Source organism: Charadrius vociferus, unplaced genomic scaffold (genome assembly GCF_000708025.1).
Source record: "Charadrius vociferus isolate BGI_N301 unplaced genomic scaffold, ASM70802v2 scaffold332, whole genome shotgun sequence".
Classification (NCBI taxonomy): domain Eukaryota; kingdom Metazoa; phylum Chordata; class Aves; order Charadriiformes; family Charadriidae; genus Charadrius; species Charadrius vociferus.
This window is the reverse complement of record NW_009647418.1, coordinates 2882157-2908137: the sequence shown is the minus strand read 5'-3', so window position 1 is coordinate 2908137 and position 25981 is coordinate 2882157. Positions and strand designations below refer to the sequence as shown.

Genomic DNA, 25981 nt, shown 5'->3' with positions numbered 1-25981 from the left:
ACAGGCAGCTGCAGCAGCTAATGGAAATCATTAAACCAGACTTGTAATCCTCACCATAAAATGCGCTGGTTTGGGGCACAGGGCAGCTCCGCAGTCTGAGACACAAGCTGGACAGGTAGGACCCCGCAAGCCGAGATTTATGGGGAAGAGAAGAGAAGCCTCAGGTTTGGCTTTGAGACCAGACTAACATGTTTTTTCAGAAGTGCTGTAGGTCCAACAGCTCTGTTTCCTCCTGGGGGGCTACTGGGAGCTCAGCTCTTCCAAAAACTCACATTCCTTGTCTGGGATTCTAAAAAGGGATGAGTTACGGGCAGTTTCAGAAGTACCCAAGGGATTTAGGTGCTCATGGTCTTTGGCGCCCAAATCCCTTTGGTGCTCCTGAAAACACAGTGAAAGAACCCAACCTGTAGGTCTTGTTTCAGAAGACCACAACCTGCTTCCCTGCCTCTCCTCAACAAAGATTAAGGCAAACTGCAGGGACTATTCTTGTCCAGAGCACACAGATATGCTGGGAAATACAAAACTGTCAGCAGGTACTTAAGGGCTGGGTCATTTGGGGAGTCTTCACCCCCACAAAACCACCGTTAATGCACTGGTTTGATGGACCAGAGAGGAAGAAAGCCAAGGACATCGGCAGAACTGCCGCACGCAGGGGATTCAGTTCTGAGACACAGGAAACTTCTGTGCATTTCCAGAGCTTTGAAAGTAAAAGGCCAAGCTGTAGAGATGCGTCAACACAAGATGAACCTTATTTAAAAAAAAATAAAATAAAATAAATTGAGCAGCTGGTTTAACTCCCAAATGCTCCTGCCATCGCTGCAGTTACAACCAACGTTCAATGACAGAAACTAGTTGTGCTTCTCATAATTTTAGGTTCTGGGTCACCATTACCCAATTGCTAGAGAGACTTATAAAGAGGGGAGGGGGGGAAACAATAAAACAAAACCAAAACAAGAACAGATGAGACTATGGACTGTCCAATCTCAGCGACAATTTCCTCACCCTCAGACAGAAATACAGGCGGTATTAAGGCAGCTTGTAGCAGTCTGTGTGTTCCTGTTCTTTCAAGCCTTTTGTCTGAAGAAGAAATTCAGACGCAGAGGTCTAATTTCTACACTACAAGCTCCACGCCACAGCACGGGCCTGGCAATTCCACGTAACAGCTGAAAAAACTTCCAGGAAACTCTTTTGCAAGATTGTAACCTCTGATCATGAAGCTGTGATCACATAGCAATTATCGCTGATTTTAAAAAGCTACAAGAATACAGCTGTGCAATTTGTTCTGTGGGGAGAAGATGTTTGGTTATCCAGATAATCTTCCCATTTCATAATGACATTGCAACTTCCCCTTATAAGCCAATTAAAAAGGTTTTAGTACAACTAATCTCTACTTTTAAAGCGGGAGAAATTCAATGCAATTTGAAAAACTGATCCTGTCTATACCTGAATGGTCGTGTAACATTTCCAGATCACATCCAAAGAAGTATTTCTTTGGTGTTTTGCCCCATTTTTAAATGGAACCTCTTGAAGAACTGCAACCTTCACCTCAGCACATCTACAAGGACAAAACGTATTGAAAAACCATTTCAAAATATGCCTTCCAAATTTAAAGAAGTATTCATTTTCATGCTGTAGATGGGGGAGGACAGGATTGCTCCCGCAGCCTGCTCTCAGGGAAATTTTTACCATGCTCTTATGGAGGGATGGGACCATCCCAGGGCAAGTTACTGAGTAACAGAGGGAGGAGAGTGGCACGGCACAGCTCGCTCCTATCACAGGAGGCATCTCCCACATTCAAGGACAGAGCAAATACTCCACGTAAAGTTCTGGAAGGGCAGGGAAATGCAGACAAAAATGAGAAAAATTAATACGAGACACACATCAGCCTGATTCCCATCTACAGGAAGAAAATCCTGTTATAAACGTGGGCCGTAGTGTATGCTTACAAAGAGGGTAAGATTTCTACAGCGTAAACACGGGCTGAATTGTCCGCTTAATTTCAGCCTCAGCCTTTATTGCCTGCAAGACAGACAGATCTCCAGGAAACGGGCATCCCCAAAGGCCACACGCCGTGCCACGATGCTACAGCTACACAACTGACTCAACTTCTTACTAGTGATTGCGGTATCCAAACATTTTTCATGTACGAGTGCCGAGGTTTTGATCCCCCAATATACCAGCATGGCATATGAAAATTAAGAGACGAGCCCAAGGCGCAAAGTTGAGGTCTGTGGCTGACCTGACTCTTCCCCGGGGTGTCTGGCTGAGGGGACTTGTTCAGGCTCATCCCTAACAAAAAGGCAGGACAGTTCACCTATATAGTCTCGTTGCGGACACGTCTCCATACACACACGCACACAAGCACACACACCCACCCATTCACACACCCTCAAGCCTCTGGCTTGCTCTGTAACATCAACCTTACATTTATTTACAGCTTACTCCGAGAAATCTGTGCAATTTCAGCCAATCAAGCTCCCAACAAACCCTATATGGCATTTTCAGTCTCTGCTTCACATTTAAACGTTGAATGTCTTTTTCAACCAACAAAACTGATGAGAAAAAGGTAGCAGCATTTATGAAAAGATGAAGGTTTATAACAACAATTAAAAAAAAAAGGTACCATTATCCCATTATGGAGCATTAATGTAGGGACTGAACAGAGAAGCTAGTGTTTGGATAGACCATGCCACAAAATGGTAGTCACCTTTTTGTGTGCGTGTTGGATCTGAAAAGGAAAGAGCACCTGAAACATGAACAGTCCTTGTAAGCATGTGCGCTTTTTGCTTTCATTCATGATCCTGGCGGAAGTGCGAAACTTGCTTGGTTTTTTCTTCTCTTTTTTCCTTTTTTTTTTTTTAATTTTTTTTCCTTTTTAAACTTTTTTCTTCCTTTTTTCTTTTTTTTTTTTTCCTCTTTTTTTTGGCAAAGTGCAACCACACCTGGTTACCACAGTTTTGACATGGCCGAAGGTGCAAGTGTGACGAGAAACCTCGAGTTCAGTTCAGGGTTCCCCTGCAGTTCTCAGAGCCACATAGACATGGGATTTTTACATCCTCAATTGGAAACTTGTAGTCATAGGTAATTTCCTCATTCACATTGATGTGCTGTTTGGAGTAGATGACGATCTTCTTCTGAGACTCCACCGTGATCACTTTAGCATAACAATTTGGCTGCAAGGGTGACAGAACAAGTAATGATTTAGGCTCCCGATGGCCGTGGCTTCGCAGCCTCCACATAATTATTCCAAGCTAAAATACAGCAGGGCAGTCCTTTCCCTCAACCACCCTTCTGGAGCCTGGACCCAGGGGAAGCGTGAAGCCAAAAAACAGAGCAGCCCTCCTTGTGCTCCTCCAAAATATCCATGTTCTGGTCATTTTTGGTGCGAAAGAGCCCGGATAATGCTCCACCAAGTTTATCACAGGCTAAAAGCAGCTCAACTACTGCTTAATAATTTGGTCAGCCAGCCAAATCTTTGAGTGTAGCCTGCAGCACAGAGCAGAGGGAAAGCAGCTTCTCTACCTGCTGGGGCAGAGAATACTTTTCCCATACGGACACTAGAAGGAAACTGTTCCCACAGAATAACAATACTAAAATTTGGTTTATTTTAAGGAAATATTTGTTAGATACATTTGAACAGTGTCCGTCAGGAGGATTCTGAGTGCACTCTGTCTCACCATGCATTTCATTTCTCAGGGCTCTCAAATCTCTTTACACTAGTTCAGAATCTGCTTTGATCTACTGCAGCCCATTAACATCTAATCATAACCCTGTGACCCTCTGCTACTTCTGAACATGGCCCCAGTCAAAGTTAGCAAGGACTCAAGAGGTTTATCAGCATGTCAGAGTACAATTATATGCAAAAACATGATACTTACATTGCAGCTGTGATTAATAAACCTGGCGAAGTTTCCACATTTCGTGGCATCGATGATGGTGTCATGATCGACTCTGAACATGTAACTGCTTCCGATGCCTTCATCCTCGTATCGCTTTTCACGCATGTCAGCAATGACCTATGGAAAACCCCATGTGTAGTGTCAGGACATGCCACAGCCGTGATCTGTGAGCAGAGACCTACACAACACTCACCTGAGCTGTGCTCGTGCCACTCAACAGACATACGATCCCAAACATCCCAAGAGAACAGACCCAACTGAAAACACAGAAGTTCAGGATGGGCTTCTTGAGAGCTTATGTCCTAAGGATTTGAGTGTTTAGTTTCTACGGGCTGTTGAAAATCCCACCCTGGTACCTCCAAACCATATGCCCACCTCTGCATAGCTCACGCAGCTAACGCCTCACAGCAGGGACTCCAGCCCCAGCTGTCACACTCGAGCCCTCCTTTCAGGGCTGGATTTTGCTCAGATTTCACCCGCAGTCCAGCTTACCTGCCTGATGTTCTGACCCACGTATTCAATCACCATCTCATCAGCTGCAATGGGCTCCATAGCAAAAAGGCCCCAGTCATGAATGTGGCTCTTGCAGAATTTTAGTTTTTTCTTTCGGAACTGCATGAAGAAAACACCCCAAAACCCCAACCCTGAATTAGCCACAACACAGAAAAGGAAAGGCCACCCCTGGGTCCAACATCTGCAGAACCCTTCAAGCCACAAGCAGTGCTGGGGCACTTCAACCCGATGTAGTTTCTTTCTGTCTTGTGGTGACAGGAAGGCAGGACAGAGGACATGGGAGGTCCCACAGAGTTGCAGTACTTGGGGTTTTACCACTGACCACACACTGGGGTGAACAGACCCTTTGAGGCCATTGGTCTCTGTTCTGCATAACCCTGATGGTTCCGAACAGGGCTCAAGCTCTGCAACCATCATACACTCATTTGGAGCCATTTATCAGCCAGCTCGTGTCTCTGCTTCTCACAAGTGAGTACACTGGACTAAGTGTCACGTTTTTCTTGTGACTGCTCTGTTCCTATTTCTTTAGGTAAATTATTTGTATCAGATGTTGTATTAAGTTGTATTGTTGTTTCCAGTTGTATTACACGGAAGTACAGGAGAGCCAGGTACCATTCGATCCTCTGGCACACACAGAGGTGCCCAATGATGAGATGGCCATCACCAAGATGAGACCGAATTGGCAGGAGGTCCCCTGCCCCGGCCTCAGCCAGCTCCCAGCCAACCCCTGCACAAAGCAGCAATCCACAGGCTGACCTACCTTGAGTTGGTTGAATTTAAGCAGGTCACTGTCACAGCTACCAGTGAAGGAAGAGAGGAGCCTGCGTTGCTCTGACCGCCTCTCGGAGCCAGCCCGGGTGGAAGCGTGAGGTTGGGCAGGGATGCTCATACCCTGAGAGGACAAATGGGTGATCAAAGCTGACCCAACGGACTCAACACCCTGCAGCCTCTCTGGGAGCAATCCTTTATGCTACAACACATCACCGCAGAGCTTGTGGCCTCCTAAAACATCCCACATCAAACACTAACGCCTCCCTAGCAGCTCACGGACGACTAACTCAACACAGGCATAGCAACAGCCTCACCTCCCTCCTTGCCAAAAGGCAGGAAGCAGCCACTGTGCGTGACACCGTATAAAACCAAATCCCATTCACACCCCGGCAGTCAGCGGAGGACATGTCCTCACCTGCGTGTCAGCTGGAGGCTCCTCTGCAAAAGCTCGGCTATTATTGAGGTATTTAAGTTTGTCCTTCTTATCAATTTTGTAATAGCCTTCACTTCGCGCACAGCCCGTCACGTGCTCCCGCATCCCATCATCCCGCTTCTTTTTCTTGGGGGTAGAAAAGCTAGTAGGTGGAAAGAAGTTAAGGAGAAACACAGCCACGGGTGGATATCAGACAAAACTTGCTACAGCTGCATGGAGCTAACACCAGGAGCTTGGAAAATTTTGGAGGTTTGGGGGGGCGGCGTTTGCAAAAAAATAGCAATATTATTGAAAAATAAAAAAACATCACCGGAGCCCACATGCCTACAGGAAAACCAAGCACAGTATTTCTTTCTTACCTGCATGCTTTGGGAAACTAAAGTAAAGAGATAATGAAAACATAAACATAAAAAGGTTAAGCTGTCAAGAGAAACCTGTTTGAGAAAGGATTTCCCCACAGCACCCACTACATACACAGACAGCAGCTGCCCAACCATCTGGACATACCATTTTCTCTGTTTTGAGTGACACGCTTTTGTTCTACCTCTAGAAACTCCCTGCAGCCACCCCAAGCTCTGAAGGCACTGCACTGATCTCATGGCAGCGATCATCCCCACCAACTAGGGCTAGAAGCAGCACAGACGGTCAAGAGTTTCTCCTCAGCCCAAAGGGCTTGCAGAGAGATGCCACTCTCACTGCCTTCAGTAAATCAGCTCCTGATGGGAAGGGTAAGACCCTGTGCAGATGTTTCAGACCCCACTATCCCAATTAGTCAAGAAAACCTGCAGCTGGCCTGGCAAGGACTCACTGCACTGAACAGGCAGAAGGCACCTTCAGGTCTTTGGGTTCTGGAAGGACAGTGGAGCTGTACCACTGGCAGCTCACTCCAAAAACACAGCCATGAAGCCTCTGATGATTGAGATCTACCCAAAAATGCTCCCCATGAGTCATAAGATACCCTTAACACCAGAAAATTGAAGCAGAGGGACCATAAAAAGCAAGAAACGATGGCCTTGAAATCAGAGCGCTGAGGTGTGAGCTTGCTGCAAAGCACGGGAACGCTGCAGGTGCCTTCACACCTATCATGCAGTGTGGCACAGGATGAACCAGCAACTGGCTGCAGATGATTTTTAAATGGTTTTAAAAGTGACTGTAAATCTGCTGTTACAATAATCCTTATCAACAGGGAAACAGATTTCAAGTATTTCCACTATGTCAGCTGCCGAACGCAAACAGATTTAAACGCGTGGTCACAGGCAAACCCCCCTCAGCCGCCCCCTTCTGCCTTTCGCTGCCTGGTGGTCGCCCACCCCTGGAGGGACAATTACTCCTGCCTTGAAACTGGTTTGGGTTTGGGACTGCTTTCCCAAATGGGGCAGGCACAGACTGAGAACTACTGGGGATGATGCATTTCATCATCCTTTTTGAAAATTTTCTTTAAACAATTAAATAAATCTATTTCAAGAATACCGCACTGGTATGAAAAGGCAGAAAATTATCAATTTAATCTTACACGTTTCCCTTTGAGATGCAGAGAAAGAAAGGATGAAAGGGCACAGCTCAGCACTGACCTCCACTTGCTTTTTGTTAGTATCATATCTCTGACTATTTTAAGTGGTTTGGGCTTTTTTGCTTCTGTGTCTTGCAGGGACTAAGGGATGCGATATTTTAACTCCACACAATCTCTAGCAACACACGAGGTGGTGCATTTGTCTTCTTTAACACATAAATCCATACATCCTTCCTAAAAACATTACTAGAGAGTTCTTAGGTTATGAGCACAGCCTGTTAGGCTCTGCTCTGGAGATCACTCCTGATGGCTGTACACATGTAGAGTCTTGTTCTGAGACAGCGTGTGTGTCCCAAAAATACTCCCGAAGATTCAAAGCTACAGCCTATGCTGCCGATTACCGGATTTATTAGTATTTCAAACTCAAAGCAAGTCAAAGCTGCTAGCACCACTAACTCATCCTTTTGGGCACAGATGGTGAGATTATTTTTACAGCAAGTTTTAGCCCCAAGTTAAAGCTCTGTACGTGCAGACTAGAAATTCCACAGGCAAGCTGAAAAAACCCAACTGGTTTAAATGCAGACAGAAGCTTCTCAAACTAGCAAGGAAATCTCCCCAGAAGAGGTGCATACAGATTTTCCCTGCAGTCTTAGATTGAAAATGCAGCAAGAACAGCCACTTCTGCAGTATTTTTATATCGCAGCTTCAGGGGATAAAACAGTCTAAAATTCCCTGCTGATATAAGCAATTGCTATTCTAGTAAGCAAATGCTTCTTCCACCAACAAACTCAGTCCTTTGCATTGCAAGTCCTACACAATGACCATCAAATGCATCTTACATGTGTTGTGTAACGCAGAGCACCAGCGAGAAAGGATATAAGGATGGAATACCCACAGGGTGTCATTGAGCCAGTCCATACCATTGTCCTGCTGTAACAAGCGGTCATATGTGATACACATGAATTTGATATCTTCCTCATCTATGCCTCCATTCCAAATATCATACAAAATGGTCATCTCCTCAAACTCGGAGCGTGGCCTGAACTGAGGCCGGGGTGGGGAATACTCAGGGGAAGGAATCACTGGGAGGTCCTCAGGTGTCTTCTTCTGCCTTCGCCACTGTCTTTTAGGTTTTGCATGAGCTTCTTCTTCCTTGAAGTCTTCATTCCACTGGTTCTCCAGTTCCTTAAATGGCAGTTTCTCGGCAACCGTCTCAGCTGCCATTTTCTCATGGAAACCATCATTCCTGAAGTCCAGGGTGACAGCTTCAGGGTCTTTCAGTCCATAGAAAGCATCAGGATGTCCACTCAACAGCTCTTTGCCCACAGCGCTTTCCACCAAGGCCACTGGCACAGGAGGAGGTTCTATGGTTTTGCCCGAGTACACATCCAACGAGAGGACAGAAGGCGGTGACCGTTTTGGCCGACCCGGCCTCCTTTTGGGAAGGACAGAAGGTGGTGGGGGAGGAGGAAGAATAGAAGCACCAGTGGGTACTTCTGGTGAGAGCAAAACAGATTTTACTTCTGCCTTGCATTCCTCAATGGGCATTCTTCCATCTCCATGCATGCATGGCAGGGCTGCTACAGGTATTGGCTCATCAGGTGGCAAACCCATGTCCGTGTGGAAATCTGCTTGTGGGGGGCTGGCAAAGGGGATAGGGGAAGGAACACTGTTCATGCTGATCGTAAGGGAAGCACCAAGAGGTTCTTTAAAGGGTTTCTCATCCAGCTCATCCTCTGACTGTTTCTTGCCAGACAGAAGGCAAGGAATGGTAGCACCAGCCTCTGGGAAAGTAGGCGTGAAATTGAAATCTCTCCCAGGAGTCCGAGGAATGCCACTGTTAATGCCAGGAGATTGGGATGGGTAGGAAAAGGGGCTCCCTGGGACTTGAGGGGAACTGAGGGTCAAGCTGCTTCCTGTAAGGGGAGCATCGCTTCCTGGCGTGGCTGGAACAGTGTCCGTGCTCTGTGACTTCACGAGGGGGTGTGAAGACTTGGCCAAAATGTCCCGCCCAGGAGTCCTAGGAATCTCCTCTTCCACGGACGTTTTGGTCACCATTAATTGTTCAGGGAACTTTTCTGGAGGGACTAAAGATTCTTCTTTACCGGGAGTCGATGGTAAGGGAAGCATGGAGGATGGCACCTTGTGGGCTGGAAGCAAAAGAGTATCAGTGTCTGAATGGATCATCACCTCCCGTCCAGGTGTGCGAGGCAGACGGTCATCTTCCTCCGCTGCAGAGGGCAGTTTTGTTTTAACCCGAGCTTCTAAGCTGCTGTCGTCAGACTTGCTAAAGAAGCTGCTTTTATTGGGCAGAGGTTCTCCGAAGACTCCCACTGGAGTCGAGATACAGAGCGCCGCCTCCTCATCTTGAGATTCAGGTTTTGGACCTTCCTGTACCTCTGGTTCCAGCATGGTAGTGGGTTCAGACTCTTCCTCTGAAAGGGGGAGAAGAGAGGAGAATCAGGAGCTTTGTTTCCACTTGGTTACTCACCACTTGCCAGTAAAGGCATGTTTAAGATGCCGCAATTACAGAACAGCTCAATTCTACTGGGAGGCTTCAAAAACTCCAATGCTTTACATTTTAGAGGCACAGAGTGTAGAGTAATTAGACGCTACCACAGACATCCCTAATGGACCATAAAAAAAAAATGCACTATTAATTTGAGGATTAGCTACGACACAGGCCAGAACGAAGGTTTTCTGCTTTCAAAACCCCTGACCACCTTTTGTACAGACATAAAAAGAATTAGCGGATTGTGGGGCGAGGACTTTGGAGGAGAGCTGTCAGAGCCCCAAGCTATCAGCTTTTCTAATGTGGGAAGGTAAACTAATTGCAAGGCCAAGAAGCACCCTCAGCTCTCCAAGGAGGAAGCAGTAAAGGGAGGAGCGTAACACTCTTGAACAACACATGAAGGAAACGGGAAGCCCTTGTAATGAATGAGGAGACACTCAGATGGTATCAATGAGGCAATTTATATGCTGCTCTTTCTGCAGCAGGCTCATTTGTCTGGAGTTTATTTACCCCCTTAGGGCCAGGGCCAAGAGGAATCAACGGTGAATTTGGTTAGGCAGCTCAAAATAACATTTTCAAGTGGGAGAGCAAAAGGAAGTGAAAATGCCTGGAGAGTTAGAGGGGAAGTGTTCCCCATTTGTGCTGAGCAAACACCAGAGAGTTGCTGGAGAAGGGCCTGATCCCTGTAACACCTCTAGGACTGGGCTGGGCTGCACAAGAAGAACACTGCAGTGTGAGCTTGTTCCCACAGCTCACCTGTAAAGCTCGTTCCACATGTCAAGGTGCCCAAATGCTGGTCTCCCCAAATTTATGTCCTTCCTGCACAACGACCTGTTCTTAGAAAGGATCTGTGCAAAACAGGTTCTTCTTTGCCCTACCCAGTTTAACACTTTGCCTCTTTACGGCTTTCAGATTTGATGGCAGACAAGGAGCGATAGCCTGTGCAGGGACTGGATTTCCAGCTCTCCAAGTCCTCAGACATCAGTCCTGCCCAAGATTCACGATGTAGGCCACACTGGATGGACTCTCCCTGTTGGCTCCAGTTTTTAACTTTTTAATTCCCCGGTAGCTGCAGAATTTGTCAAGATTTACGCCTCTCACTCCTATTCTAGTAAAAGGTTTCTAATTTCCTTGCGTTTGTCACGGTTTAACCCCAGCCGGCAATCAGGACAACGCAGCCACTTGCTCACTTCTCCCCCTCACCCCCAAGAAGGGTAGGGAGAAGAGGGAGAAAAGGAGGGGAAAGGAAAAAAAAAATGTGTTGAAGTAACAACAGTTCAATAGAACAACAACAGAAAATGAAAATAACAACAATAACAATGGTAAAAGAATACACAAAATAAAGTGATACAACACAAGTCCCTGCACCCTGACTAACCCCCATTTATATACAGAGCATGATGTCTATGGTATGGAATATTCTGTTGGCCAGCTTGTTCTGTCTATGCTCCCTCTCAGCTTCTATGAGGGGCTGAAAAAAGTCCTTGACTAATATAAACATCACCTGGCAACAACTAAAACAATATGCATTATCAACATTCCTTTCATACCAAATCTGAAACACAGCAGTCACTAGAAAGAAAATTAAGTCTATCCCAGCTGAAACCAGGACAGGGTTAAATACAATTCTGTGTTCAGCAAAGACAAATTCCTTCTTCCAGAAAACCGGGGAGCATCACCCATTTAAAAGGGCTAAGTAAAAAACTCCACACAAATAATAATATTAGGAACCAGATATAATTCTGAGACTCCACCCACCCGCCCCATATAGCTTCCCAGTCACATATCGCTTTGGTATTAAAACCAAAAAGAGCCAGTAGTGACTCACTAAGCACAGATTCCTGTTCTGTTTTAGCAGCCATGGCTTTTCTATCTTGAGCTTCAGCCACCACACCATCCAATCAGTCACCCTTGGATGATGACAACTGTTCAGTTCCTGTAGGACACTAACTAAACTGGCCCAGGATAAGATTCTGGATACAATAACCACAGTATTTTTAGTAGCAGATGGCTTCTGCAGAGCTCCTTACTAGGAAAGAAAGTTCAGCACAGACCTCTTCGCCTGTACAGATAACCCCTAGCCAAGACTGCAGGAAGAAAGAGAACAAGGGAAATACAAAACCATACATACTGGATGCTGTGAAAATACTGTACTTGGAAACGTGGTAAAAAATGCCAAACCACATGGAAGGGAATACCTGGCCTACAGATGGGAGACAGTGCAAGTTTTGTCTCCTGGTCTCTTTCCATAACCAAATGTTTCAGTGTTTCAGCAGCAATAGATGCCTCTGGGACGTCACCACATTCACCTTCCCCTGCCTTGATTTCTTCCATGCCTTCATCTTTCACGGCCAAAGCTGGCTCTGCGAGTCCCAAGCCTGTTGTATCCATGTAGTCATCCACAGGATACAGCTCCAAAATAGTCTCCCTCTCATCATCAGGAAGCTCATGACCAGCAGGTTCATGCTCTGTTTCAGCAACCATGGGTTCTCTGTCTTGATCTTCAGCCACCTCTTCCTCCTCTTCCTCCTCCTCTTCCTCCTCCTCCTCCTCATCTTCATCCTCATCTTCATCATCTGAGTCTGAACTCGACTCGAATTCAGAGGAGTCCTCACTTTCATCAGATGATTCAACTTCAGCCTTGGAAGACGAGGGACTTGCTACATCTACAAGAAGAACAAATTACCATTAGTTCTGCTTTCTGACTTCATTAAATAATCAGTGTCTATTACAGGAGCGAATATCACTTCCACTCTGTAACAGCATGGAAACATCAGCAGCAACAGTCTGTGGGTTCGAAGGAGTCACCTCCCAACTTATTTATTTTTGCAGAGACTTACAAACCATGTATTTGGATGCTTACAATCATCACCATACAATCAGCAGTTCCACAAGCAGCAGAGCTAACGCTGCCTGGCACCTTGCCCACATGGGTCTCTTGGTGGATTGCATCTTTACTGGGGTTGTACTAAGATTTTCTGCTGCCTTCACACAGCTTTAAAATGTGGAAACTACCCTTCCAGAGCAGGAACTGATTGACAGGACAGCAAGTTATTAGTGGTTAAATTACTCCTGTTTGAAATCTGGTCCCTACTCCTCCCAGCCACATACGTTTCATAAAACAAGCACAAACTTAGTTGGCTTTAAGACCTCTGCCCCTCTGTCAAGCTGGGCTGAGATCACTCAGGGGCTGGAGAGCTATCGCAAAGGGACCCACAGATTGAGGGATCATGGAAGCCTTGCAGGTAACAATTAAAACTATCTGTATGTGTTATCTTGTGTAAAACCACCCTTCAGTGAAAGAAGGTGCACAAATAAAAAAAATATCAGCTCACAAGTGCAAAAGAGAGACCACACCTGACCCAAAGGCTGTGCTCGCTGCTTCTGCTGGAACTGCTTACCCTCCTCGGAGTCCTGCTCCTCCTCCTTGTCACTCGTGTCTATGCCTGTCTCCTCTTCATCATCTTCATCCTCATCATCCTCTTCATCATCATCTTCATCCTCCTCATCCTCATCCTCCTCATCTTCATCCTCCTCTTCCTCCTTTTCAAGAAAGCATTGCCAAAAATGAACAGTGTCTGACTCCGAGACCTGGCTGTCACTGTAGTAACCACCAGCAACTCTCAAGGACGCTGATCAAAGAACCTGAAGAGGGAATGACCTTACAGAGGTTCTCTTAGGACAGACCCTAATAGGAGCGCTTATCTTCTAGGGAAGGTAACTTTGTCATCTGGAATTATGAGGCCCCCTTTTAATGACAGACAGCATTCAAAACTGCAACGACAAACCAACACACCTTGCCAGGTGCTGCTTTCACCAAGCCTCCCTCTTCTTCCTGCTCCTCTTCCTTCTCTGAGGAGGACTCTTCCTCTTTCCCTGATGTTTCATCTCCCTCTTCGCCCTCACTGTCGAGCTCCAGCGGCCTTGCTGGTCGCCGCCTCAGCCCCACTGCTTCTGCATCCTTCTTTGACAGGTCAGATGTTGTATCGGAAGCATCCCTGTCCCTCTCCGACTCTGGTGACCAAAAACAAGAAGGAAATTGCCATCAAGTACCTTGCAAGCGAGTGAAAGAGTGGACTATATAACGGAAACTTTTTCTTTGGGAAGATCAAAGTTAGGAGCAATGTGTCCATGTGGTGTCTGAGTCCCCAGGCTGACAGGGGCTTACTAATTTCACAGTGCAAGTGAGGGTGAGACTGGGCGCAGGGTGTTGAAATGCTGAGGATGGCAAAACGCAGGTGGCCAAAGCTGACAAGCTATAGGCAGAGCAGCTAGGAGACATGGCACTACTGAGGTCAGAACAGATAAGCCCAATTTAATGCCTTTTTGTTTCATTTAAGCACCTTACAAATCTCTGTTTCTGTACTTTGGCTTCAAAACTGAATCAACTTTATGGCACAACTAACTTGAACCCACTTTTTTATGCAAAACAAAGGGTATTCAAAGCTTTGCCTTATCTCTACTCTTCCCTGCTCCCAGGAAAAAACGTTAAAATATTTTCAAATAGATTTTTCTGACAAATAACTTCATTTTGGTTTTAAAATCAAATGCAAGGCTAATTGTCTCTTACATGCTTTCTCCCTCAACGTACCCAGTGAGCTGCAAGCATGCCCCTGGAGCAGTCCATGAACTCATCTGAGCTCCCTCTACTGGGTGACCAGCTCTGCATCAGCAGAACTAAAATAAGTTATGAATTATTCATAAAACGTGGGTCTTAAATTTCCCGCCAGTGAATTTAAGATAACTGAGTCCAGAAGAGACATCTCTCAGCTGATCAGAGCTTTGTGAGAAGTAGGGTTTTGGCTCAGATCCTTGACTCTGTGTCTAGCTGTAAGTGGGCACACTGCTGTGAAGTTTAAAAGAAGGCAGCTTGCATGCGGTTTGCATCTGCTCTTGTGTTTCAAACAAATGTGCTTTGCAAACCTTCATCCTCATCATCGACAGAAGTGGAAGGCCGGATTCTCTTCTGATCTCCTGCTGAGGCAGCTTCAGGTGGCTCCTTTCTTTTCACCTGAACAAAAGACACAATTAGCATTTCTAAAAGTTTAGAAACAGCAGAAATCAACTTCTTAAGCAAATTGCTACTGCTTTCCTTTGCCATGGTGACTTACACCCAGAAACCAAGGGCCACTTCCCCAGCTCTTGATCCCTTTATTTGGTTGCAAACAGAATTTCACTCTGAATGAAATTCTACCCCTTCAATTTGCATCAAAACACTCTGGGTACCAGCATGGTGCATGTCATCACCAGGTACTTTGAAGAAGACAGAGAAAACTCTTGACAAATCCATGTGTCTGAGATGCAGCAGAACAGAAAGAGAGCCTGAGCCTACGACACCTTAAAGAACCGCAAAGCAAGTTGTATTCTACATGAAGACTGCAGAATCTCTCATCCCAAACCTTTACTTGCACCTTCTGTGCATTCAAAATCCTAATTTCAGGGAAGCCCTCTACCCAACCCCACCCCGCACTTTTTTTTTAAGATACTTCTCATTTTTTATGCAAACGCTCTTTAAAAGAGGTGACTTGATGCTTGCAAGTCTGATTCTGTAAACTCACACGAGGCAGAGAACACTTTTAACCAAGCTTCAGATGAGACTCAGCTGCCAAACTGCAAGGCACTCTAAGCAAAGAAATAACTGTGTAAAGCACTATGAGCATAAGCGTATTTTTACAGTCATGGTGAAACACTGTGCCCTAAACACAGGCAAATGTCCCATTTACCTTGCAGAGCAGGGAGATCCTTTACAGACAATTCACACAAGTGGCAGATGAAAAGCTAAGGCTGGGAAAGATGTCTTTGCTCTTACAGTGTACTGGTGGGTTAGGAGTGATGCTCTCAGAAGCAACCCCAGAAGTGAACACAGAGTGGGGCTCACAGCCTGTAGGGCTTTGGGGCACAAACCAAGAGGTCTGTCCTCCTAACGCTCCTTTCGGGAATGTTAGCGTAACACAGACAGATCTTTGTTTTTACCTTGAAGGATGGCAACCGGATGGCCCCTCGTAACCCAATGCCCAAGCCGATTCCCTCATATCCCAGGCCTTCTCCTTTGTTCCAGTTCTCCAAAAGACAAGATGCAATTCGATCCTTCGGCTTTGGTTTTTCCTCCAGTTCTCCTCCAGATTTCACTGGAGTGAGAGATGCCTGCAACAGAGAAAGCACACTTGAGAGACAAAGTTTCCTGGGAAGCATACAAACTCTGGAAACCATTTAGACAGTTGAGGTTTGTGAAATATCACTGCCTTGCCCAGGCATCAGTTTCTCTGAACACAAGGGCATGTGAAAATGCACCACATGGCCACACACACTTGAAAGGGAGAAGGTGCAAGAGCTCTTCTTGATAATGAGACCTTTCCATCTCAGAGAAACCTTCTCCCCTTTGCATTTTAAGAAGTTATTTTCTCTGCACAAGGCACTAAAACCGATTAAGACAAAACTGCTGGGACTCCCAGAACAGTGGCTTAGCATGGGAGAGTAAGTGATCTTGCATTTGGAGCCATTATGCCGGCAGGTAGCAGAGCAGACACTCCTGCTTTCGCCACTGAGTGTTTTAAAACATGTTCTCAATTTCCTTCACGTGCAGCTTAACATAGGGCAAAGCACTTCGCAAGAAAGAACAAGGGAAATGAACAGACCCATTAGCCCCCACAGCTCACTTCAGAACTCTCAAGTGCCTGGTATGGGGACCACAGTGACCACCTTCCAAACGGCCAGAATCCAAAGCAGATGCTAGAAGCAAAGACCATAAAAAGGAGAGATGAAAGGGGAAGAAAAGGTGCAAACATGAACCCAGGACTTGACAGCCCAAGGGAACACATTCCTCCACCCAGGCAGGAGCTACCAAGTGCCACAGAACAGCCACTGTACAAAGGTCCTGAACTCTGACGGGAAGCTAAGGAGCTGGGACACACCACCATCCTCATACACCACCTTCTCCCCCTAAAGTCCCAAACACTGCAAGAGCCCATCTGGTCTGGTCACAGCTACACGAGAAATAAAGCTACGCATATACCTCTTACAAATAACTCAAGCATGCTTTAGGCAAGTTAGCCTAACGCTGTGTTATCCGCCTTCCTTTGCTAACCCACATAACCACGAGCAACTTCAGACCTTCCAGTTGGGAAGACCTTTCTTCTTTTTAGTGTAAGGCACAATATAACGAGTCAAAAGTCACGCACATCCCTGTGCTCGCTTAGCAACCACAGCCCAAGTCCTCCAAGTCAGGAGTCTCCAGTCCCAGGAAACGGGAAAATCAAGATATTTAGGCAAAACACCTAAGGGTCTACAAAACTTGGTAACTAGACACACAGCCTCATCTCTGCTCAGCCACAACAAACCCCTTTTCACCGGCGCTGAGGTGTGAAGGAAGAGCAGGAATTCAAACCTCTGCAGCTGCGGAGGGGCGGACGAGCCAGGGAAAGTATCACGCATGGTGGCATAACACGTTCTTCTTGAGAGAAGGGCACTAGAGGTAATGTTCACTTGCATCAGCTAGTGGTGTAACACCGTCTAAAAGTTGGTTTCTCTTACAGACAATAACAGAGCTAATTTGCCGGAGCTGGCTGTAATCACTGAAGAGGAAGCGTAAGCTCAGCTCTCCTGCTAATAAGGGACAAGACTAATGGGAATATCAAGCAGTGAATCCAGGCAGCAGCACTCCATGGCCAGGGATGGCTCTTTATTCCTGGCACTCTGCTTAATGCATCTTACTCATGCTTTCAAACCAAAACCCATCACTAGATTTGGGAACAGGGAAAAGGTTTCCCCTAGCTCAGGTAGAAGAGCGCCATGCTCCTTAGCAGCTTTCACCCCATATGTTTTCCACCCTGCCTGATGTAGGACACCAGCTTTACCCTTGAGCTTTCCCACCCTTTACCTACGGCAGTCAATCAGCTGCCCAAGCTGATTCCTTTGATGGAACATAGCGGCTAAAAAACAGACAGAAAAGAGAGAAACTGAGGCACAGGAGGTGACAAGTGTGTTGCTGCCTTGTGCATCATTGAAGGTTCAGGGGCTGCCAGCAGCATTGTATAGATAATATTTGCTGTCCTACTAAACTTGAACATTGTTGGTCAGTCAGGGGAAAAAAGAAACCCACAAGGCTTCCTGCTCTTACACTTGGTGAAGGTCAGGGAGACAGCGGACCCGCGAAGCCTCTGACCAAAGACGGACACTCCTACTGTAGGAACTGGCATACGGTGGAGCTCATGCGCTTCCAAGATCAGCTTTGATCTCCCCTGTGAAATAACAGGAGGGCTGCTACAGCTCATGGTCCAAGAACAGGAGATATTAGAAGATATTACCTCTCCCTACAAATCTGCCTGATTTATTTCTAAAGAAAAAAACATGTAAACAAGCACCTATGTTGTCTTTTTTATACTTCCAAACCTCTGAAAATAATTTAATTTCTTTCACTATTGTCAATCAGTACGGAAAAACATGAGGAGCTCCAATTAAAACCATTAGGAGGGAGGAAATGGGGATGCAGGGCTGTTTTGGAGGGTTATTTCAGCTCAAACAGTGCCTGGAGGTCTCGGTCCATTGTAAAAAAAATCAGTGTGATGGAAAAGTACGTGGGGAACTGACCTCCAGCTGCCACCAAGGAGCCAGTTGGTTCATCCTCACACATGCATAAAAGACACCAGCAATAGGAAGGTACAGTTTAAGCTGAATACTCATACTTTGTTTTCCTTTGGCAAAAGCGGTCCGCTTATGACTGAGAAGGAATCCTGTCCTGCACTTGTGTCAGGGGGTGCCCAGTCCTAGCAGAAAGGAGGCTGTGAAATCTGCATGATTTTTCTGCGTGCAACAGTAACACATGGCCTGGCAGAGTCTTCTCCAGGCAGTGCCCTGAAGCAGCAATGGTTCTGGCATTTCTGTTCTGGCATGAGTGTTTTTCCATGCAGCAATTTCATATTTTCAATTAGGCTGCTCACATCCAACATAACCTGTGGTAAGGACTGTGGCAAGCTGCTGCGGTACAGTCAGCTTCCCTTCCCAAAGTGGGTTACAAATTCCAGGTGAGAGAGGAACACACCAAATCCAGCCATAGGTCGGGATATAAAAGAGCCCAAGCAGCGACTGAAGACCTGCCTCGACTTGCTTCTGTTTCTTCACTGCGGATGTCTGGTTTAAAACAATTTCTTGGGTACTTCAGTTGCTGCTTTTGCAACTATTTCCTGGATCTGTTTCCCTCACTGTCCTGGAAACTCCTCCAAAATTGTCAGCACAGGCTCGCTGGTAGGAGGCAGAAGCTCTGAGCATTAGTCAGAAGGAGAAGGACAGGGTTTCTCGCTGCACGTCACAGCAGTCAGCTCTAAGCCAGAGCAAATTACACTGTCATAAAACAGCTGTTAAGCAGCAGCATTACCAACCTCTCTGGAAAGCCAAGGAGCTCTCCCAGGCACTAGAGTTAACACGCAACTGGCTTACAAAAGCAGGTGGTGAAGAAACTGCTCTGAAAACTGGCATCTGAAACAGAAGATATATCTGCAGGTTGTGGTGTTTGGTTTTGTTTGTTGTTTTTTTACAATAATTTACTGTAATACTAATTTTGAGGCTTGCATGAACCTTTCTATAGCGCTAACTTTTTTTTTTGGTAGAGACAAATTCACCACATATTAGCTCACAGAGTTGGTCGCTGGCTGAGGTACACTTTAAATTAGCTGAGAAAGGATGAGACAATTCATGCAAAGCTGTTTTCTTAACTAATCCCTTGAACTCCTCGTGTATTTGGCTAATGTTCAGCTTCTGAGTTAATTGCCGCTGCGTACATGCACCGGGGAGGTGGGAGCAGCGCAGAGAACTGGAAATATTGTCAGATCTCATCACACAAAGTGGGGAACACAAAATAGCAGCTTGGTGGTTTCAAACACTCCTGTTGCATCTGACTTTAGTTTTTTGGAGTTAAAGTTCAGCTTCCTCTTAGATGCGAGAAGCACTTGCACATTTGTCTCCTGATCTCGGGGTCATTTCCTCCTGCAAACCCCTTCCTGGAGGCAGCCAGCAGTGCCACAGACCACCAAAAAAAAAAAAAAAATCAGCTAAACTTTTCAAATTTCAGACCCAGGAACTACCGCACTGAGTGGGAAAAGGGAAAGGAGACAGGGCAGGAGGGGCTGACGGGAGAAGTGAATATCCCTGGGCTTTTGGGGCATAAGGCGTTTTGGAGCACTCTTGAAGGCCTTCCTGAAAGGAGCACAGCGGAGAGGACTCTCCCACGTGTATGTGCTCTGTCTGTAGGAGCAGCTACCCTTGTCTTATGACTACTGCTTGGTGGACGTCAGCTTTAACGGGAGCGTGAGATCCCCCCTGGCAGGGAAAGTCTGCAAACACACACCACAGGGCTGCGGTGACACTCAGGAGGTCACCCCGTCCGTGACCCTGCCCTGGGGCAGCAGCGGCTGCAGCGATGCCCTTCCTCAGAGATGCCCACATAAGGACATTACAGCCCTCCAAAACACAGCTGGAAAAACAGCTCATTTGCAGATCCCTCCTGGATCGTGCCCCAGCATGGCCAGTGCATCCTGCCAAGACGCACTGAGCAGCCACGCAGGCCGGCTACAGCAACGCACCGCCAAAGATGAACGTACTTTCCGAGAGCCTTGCAAGGCACAAGCTGCGCTTAGTCCCTCGCACAGAAAGGGCTGCCCTGAGGTGGCCTCAGCTGGAGGCGATGAGAAGAAGATCCACCCCAAAGCAGAGGGATGACACTGAGAACTAAACACTTCTATTTTTGCCAAGAAAGGTTGGACCAGATGACCCTCGAGGTCCTTTCCAACCTGGTATTCTATGATTCTTCCTTAGGCCCACATTCAAATCAGTGGGATGGTGTGAGACAGAGCAGAAGTTCACTCCTAGGTGAGCATTTATGGCTCCACACATGTTCAGAGACAACTCTGCACAGGGTTCCTCCATCAATGACTAGGAAGGACTAAAACTCCCAGCCCGTATTTGTTCTGATGGCAAAGCAGCATGAAATACCTGCATATATGGAGTGACTCCATGGAAATAAGCCAGGTTTAATATTCAGGCGCTAACCTGACCCAAGGCAGGTGCCTGTAGCAATGAAGCATCTTCCAGATCTTTGCAGGCTGAGGTTTGCTGCTGCCAGCACACACTCCTGCTGCCTGCCTCAGCATGAAGACCAGCCCCGTGGGGAGGCACCGAGGCAGATAAGTGACAGGGACGTGCATTCCTCCCATTTAATTTCAGCAGCCTCAAGCAATGTGGTTTCTCACAGCAATACTATTCCATGGCTTTATTTTTTGCTTCTGTTTTAGTTACCATCAGGTTTTAGGGTTGTGGAGGGTTTTTTAAAGTCAATTCCAGATCCCTGCTTACCCATGCCCTGGCCACAAGCACTATGAACAGTTCTCCCCGGGATCCAGCACAGAGTACATGAAAGCCTACCTTTGCCAGACGTTCCTTCTTGTCCCACCAGTCATCAAATGCCCGAAACGCTACCACTTCAACCATCTTCCGGTTCAGGTCCCTTTTCATGATAGCCTTTAGTTCCTTTACTATGACCAGGAGGACTCCATCCACAGTGGCTTTGTGGGGATCTTCCTTCTTTGGCTCATAACCCGGTGGCGGAACTGAGGGGTCAAACTTGGGCAGTGGTGGCCACTGCTGTCCACGACCAAGAGCTGCTCCCATAGAGAAAGGGCGGTAGGGTGGAAGATTCACAAACTGCATCCGACCCGTCATGAAAGGTGGATACTGGTACGTGTTTTGCGCCTGCATCATACGACTCAGCATCTGAGTTTGCATCTGGAAGGACATAGGCATGCCACCCCACTGGTTGCCCAAGACACTTATCATATCCACTTGCATGACAGGGAACATGCCAGGATGGAACGGAGGAAGCGGAGGCAAGATATGAGGCGGAGGGACCCCAGGGGGGGCAGGGAGCGGAGGCGGGGGAACGGTGACAGCGGGGTGAGTGGGCGGAGGTGGCGGAGGTAGCGGCGGAGGCATTGGGAAGCCTGGCTGCGGCGGTGGCGGAGGAGGAAGAGGAGGGAATCCCGGTGGTGGCAGGGGAGGAATTGATGGGGCCATCACGGCTGTGTTGCTGACGGAGGAGTTCACCACAATGGTTTTGGCACATTCTGCACTGGTGATGGGCGCAGGGTTGGTCTCATCGTCAGAGATTTCCATGTCCTCCCCTGAAGAATGCTGACCCTGCGACAAAAGAGAGAGAAAAGGTGAGGAGCACATTCCTTTTACATTAAATATCACAGCGCTGGCTGCTTCAAACAAAAGCTAAGTTTAACACACGTTTTAATTGGGAACGGAGAAAAGCGAGCGATGCTCTGAAAAGACAGGGCCCATTGCGCAGCTGGTGCCTATTGAAGCTTTTCTCTTCCATGTCAGACCTCGGGAAGCAGAGAAGTAAAAGCTTTCTAAAAGAACATTAGTACCAACTGAACAAAACCCTCAGCTTCTATGGAATAGGAGGAATTGCTCCCATGCTCAGTGAAATACACACAATGCAAATGCCTTTCACTGCAAGATACATTATCTCTTATTTGCATCTAATACTGACAGGTATATTACACCATGAGTTTTTATTCCTTAGTGTTCACCATGCACAAAGAATTACCCTGTTTTTTAATTATAATCCCTGGCTCATTTGCTGTCAACTTTTAACCTCTAATTGTGGGAAGACAATACTTCCACATGGTTGCTCCTACTAAAAGTTGTCTTGACTTGACCACAGCAATTCACATGGAAAAAAAGAACCCCAAATCTGCCTAAATTGCCTTTAAACATCAGTCATAAACGCTGGGATTCAAAGATATAGCATATGTCATGTTCTTGGGCAAAACTTTACTAGTTTTACTAGTACTTTACTAGCCACAAGAAATACAGATAGAGTTATATAACATGCTAAAACGATATCCCACCTCCACTGTCAAAGGAATAGAAACCAGATTAAAACAGAGGGTGCCTGCTTGCTCTGAAGTCTCAAAGCTGCCCGATTAGGTCTCGTACAACAGAAAATCCTCATGAGCTAGGTCCATCCTCAACAGCAAATGCTCACACCTGCACACTATGTCCTACAGGCACTTCCGTCCTGAAGGTGTCTACAGCACAAAGAAACCACACGTATGACTGTCACATCCCTCAGGTATTGTTGAAACGAGTAAGAAATACAGTATCCAAATATTGCTGGAAGACACATCCAACAGACTGACATTTTATCTAGGAAACACGAATGGGGTTGACCTTTTACTAGTGGGATGTCAGCAAAGACAGGGCAGACTCCCAAAAACCTTCTCCAAAACTATTTCTCCCATTCTTCCTTTTTTCCCCAGCTAAAATTGTCAAAACCCACCACTCTTGTGACAGCAAACACCCCTCAGCTATTTTCAGGACTGAAAAGCAGAAGCACTCATCACGACCTTCTTTCCCAGGCTCTCTACAAGCATGACCAGCCTGCCTCCTTCGAACGACTTACCAAGCGCTTCCTTCCTCACAACAGCTTCATACAAATAAAGCCAAACAGTTTGCATGTTGCCACCAGCTGATCTAAATAAGGAGCATCCTCATGTTCACCAGCTCAGACCAGAGCACAGCAGTGATGCTCCACCTCCGCCCGAGCTCTCCCACCTGCCCTGGATGCTGCGGGCTCTAGCCCAGCTGAGGCAGTAAGAGATCACGATCAAGTGGTCTTTAAGTGCCTCTCTCTATCTCAATCCTTGCAAAAGTTTTGGAACGTGCTGGCCATTTTCAGCCAAATTTCCCTGAAGATCCCAAAGATGTTTATTTCTTCCATGTTTCATGCCAGCAGGTGCTTCTTCTGTCTGCTCTCCTACTAGTCTCCCCAGTCTGAAAGAAAAGAGCAATAGTGCTCAGCCCTTATCACACGCTGGAGAACCTCCACCAGGGAGAGCTGCTGGGAAGCAGGCTTTGTTGGTGATTCTCATCCTGAAGCTGCTGTGATTTGATTTTTAACCTGTGAATTTTGCATAGGAATAAGGGAACAAAAGCAAGAGCAGCTGAGTTAATGACTCTGCTATCAACTATAGCTGTACGAAGGTGAGCAACCACAACTATCCAAATCAAACCAAATGCTTCACGTTTTATCAAAGGTCATCTCTGCTACAGCAGCTACCACCAGAGAGCAGGCTGAGCACAACGCTTGCAACAGCAGCTTTGCAAATCCTCCTGTCCTAGCACCTCCCCTCGCCCTGGCTTCCCCGCATTCCTCTGCTGCGGCATGAACCCACCGGCACACGCACCGCATGGGTCACCCTCAAAAAGCCACTCATGATTTTAGTGTTCTGAAGATGCTCAGCCCCTCAGCTCCACAAGGAGACCACCACTTACCCCCGCAGAAGGGTGGAAAGCACGAGCCCGGCAAACCCTGCAGCGCGTGCTATCGACCCCCTGCTAACAGTAACGGAGAGGGGACTCTCCCATGGTTGCGGAGTTGCTTTTGTGCATCTGTATGTGCAGGGAGGTACTCCGAAGGCTGTTTTGTAAACTCTGAAGTGAACAGCTCAAAAAGCAGAAGCAGAAATAATAACCCATTGCACTTGAGCCTTCCCAGAGGCAAACTGTATCATCTCCTCCTTGAGCTGTCCACATCTGGCTAACATTTCTCAGTGGGTCTCACCCCCTGCATCCTCTCCCCAGCTGCTCTACTGCAGTCACGTCCCACGCCGAGGATGCCGGGGAATGAAAGGACATTCTACAGTTTCAGCTACCGCAGCTCCAGTGAAAGGGGCAAAGGAAGAGTACAGATGACGACTGTGGCAGGTGTAAACAAGTTTCCTGCGAAACAGACCCCATTTTTCACTAAGTGAACACAAAAGGCACTGTTAAAAGCACCGGCTCCAACTGCGAAAGCTGGATGATGCTAAAGGTCAGCGTTGGATAGGAAGCCAGGAGTGTTCAGGCTACCAAAGATAGACAAAATCAGCTTGATATTCACACGCACCTTATCTGATGGGGTATGGAGGAAAGTCACCCCATGAAGCTCCAGTGGAGCACCAGGACCAGGCAGTGCCACAGGGAGCTCTTGTGCCCGCAAGCCACAAATTCTCCCTGATCCCCAGTCCTTCCTGCGGGATCCTGCGCACCCCAGTGCCACCCAACAACCGGTCTGAGTCCCGTTCAAGATTGGTCTCTGCTGAGCACACACCAGTCCCAAAGCGCCAGTCCAACCAACACATCCTCCCTTCCTGGAGCACCACCAGCCCAGAGCAGCGCATCGCAGCCCATCCTGCCGTAGCAGACCTGTGTCCTCCTTCCCATCACCCAGAGCCCACTTGCATCCGCAACAGCCCTTTGGTCAGTACCAGTATCAAAGAATCCTGCCTGATAATTGAGGTTGGTTTTCCCTCTCCAAGGAAATATCAGATAGAAAAAGCTGATCCTGAAATTGCGGAGAGGTGACAGGGACTCGCCAGACTCCACGTTGTAGTGCACAGCAGCTTTCTTCATTCATACACACATTTATTTTACTTAAGCTGAAATGAGAACTGCTAAAGCAATAACTAGCATTTTTGGAAGACTGAATTATTTCATTTTTTATTAATTCTTATGGTGCTCAGATGGGTCTGCAGGAAGCAACAACAGATTCCCTGCTTCCTACAATGTTGGGCTGACAACTCACCTGCACTTGCACAGTGAACACAGGCTGTGCTCCAATTTTATCCCAAGCAAGATGGGACGGGAAAGAGAAGATGATCAAAAAGGGAGGAAAAAAAAAAAACCCCACAAAGTTAGGAAAGAGGTCAAACCAGAAGAAGAACACCTACAAGGAAGTCTTTAAAGAAAGTTAAGAGGAATGAATATTTAAAGCAGATGAGCAGTTACAGGAAAGTTGTATCTAAGGGGGAAAAACATGGGCACCAACTGAATGAGAGAAATCAAGGTAGAGAAGGAAGAAACAAGGGAAGACGTGGAAAGATCTTTCATCACATTAACTCTTTTTCATTCACCTGTCTGAACCTGGATTTAGTGTGGTTGCTACCAAATACCTCTCAGGGTAGAGCTAAAAAGTAGCTACACTGTCCTCCCAAAGAAATCGCCTTCTAGCTGGCCTTCCTCTTTGCTCTCACAAGGGGGAAAAAGTGAGCTGATACGTGGCATACATACTGCTATGAGGATGTCATGGCCATCACTGTTAAAAAACTGCGTCAATCAGTCCTGGAGCTCACCTGCACATTTCTGAGGGCATCTGGTACAATGCCTCCCGAAAACCTCCCTTCATTCCACTGAGAGAAAAGCCATTTCCAACTAAATTAATTTTTGCTGCCATCTTTACTTTGCATTAATTAAATTAAGAGTTAGCAAAACAGGTATTTAATTATACGCATGACACATTTTTC

At 46.7% G+C, this 25981-nt stretch overlaps 1 protein-coding gene across 1 annotated transcript in view; it reads right to left on the bottom strand.

Annotated features, from left to right (window-relative positions):
* Positions 1 to 2916: 2916 nt before the first annotated feature.
* Positions 2917 to 25981, bottom strand: part of SETD1B (SET domain containing 1B) — a 51003-nt gene continuing 27938 nt past the window's right edge. Inside the window, exons 6-17 of the mRNA XM_009880289.1 lie at positions 21051 to 21821; positions 15612 to 15782; positions 14562 to 14649; positions 13456 to 13652; positions 13040 to 13169; positions 11837 to 12304; positions 8005 to 9561; positions 5599 to 5765; positions 5173 to 5304; positions 4392 to 4511; positions 3879 to 4016; positions 2917 to 3173 (exon numbers count right to left, since the gene is read on the bottom strand). Coding sequence (XP_009878591.1) covers positions 3000 to 3173; positions 3879 to 4016; positions 4392 to 4511; positions 5173 to 5304; positions 5599 to 5765; positions 8005 to 9561; positions 11837 to 12304; positions 13040 to 13169; positions 13456 to 13652; positions 14562 to 14649; positions 15612 to 15782; positions 21051 to 21821 — 4113 coding nt within the window. The 3' untranslated portion in view covers positions 2917 to 2999. The remainder of the gene's footprint in view (positions 3174 to 3878; positions 4017 to 4391; positions 4512 to 5172; positions 5305 to 5598; positions 5766 to 8004; positions 9562 to 11836; positions 12305 to 13039; positions 13170 to 13455; positions 13653 to 14561; positions 14650 to 15611; positions 15783 to 21050; positions 21822 to 25981) is intronic.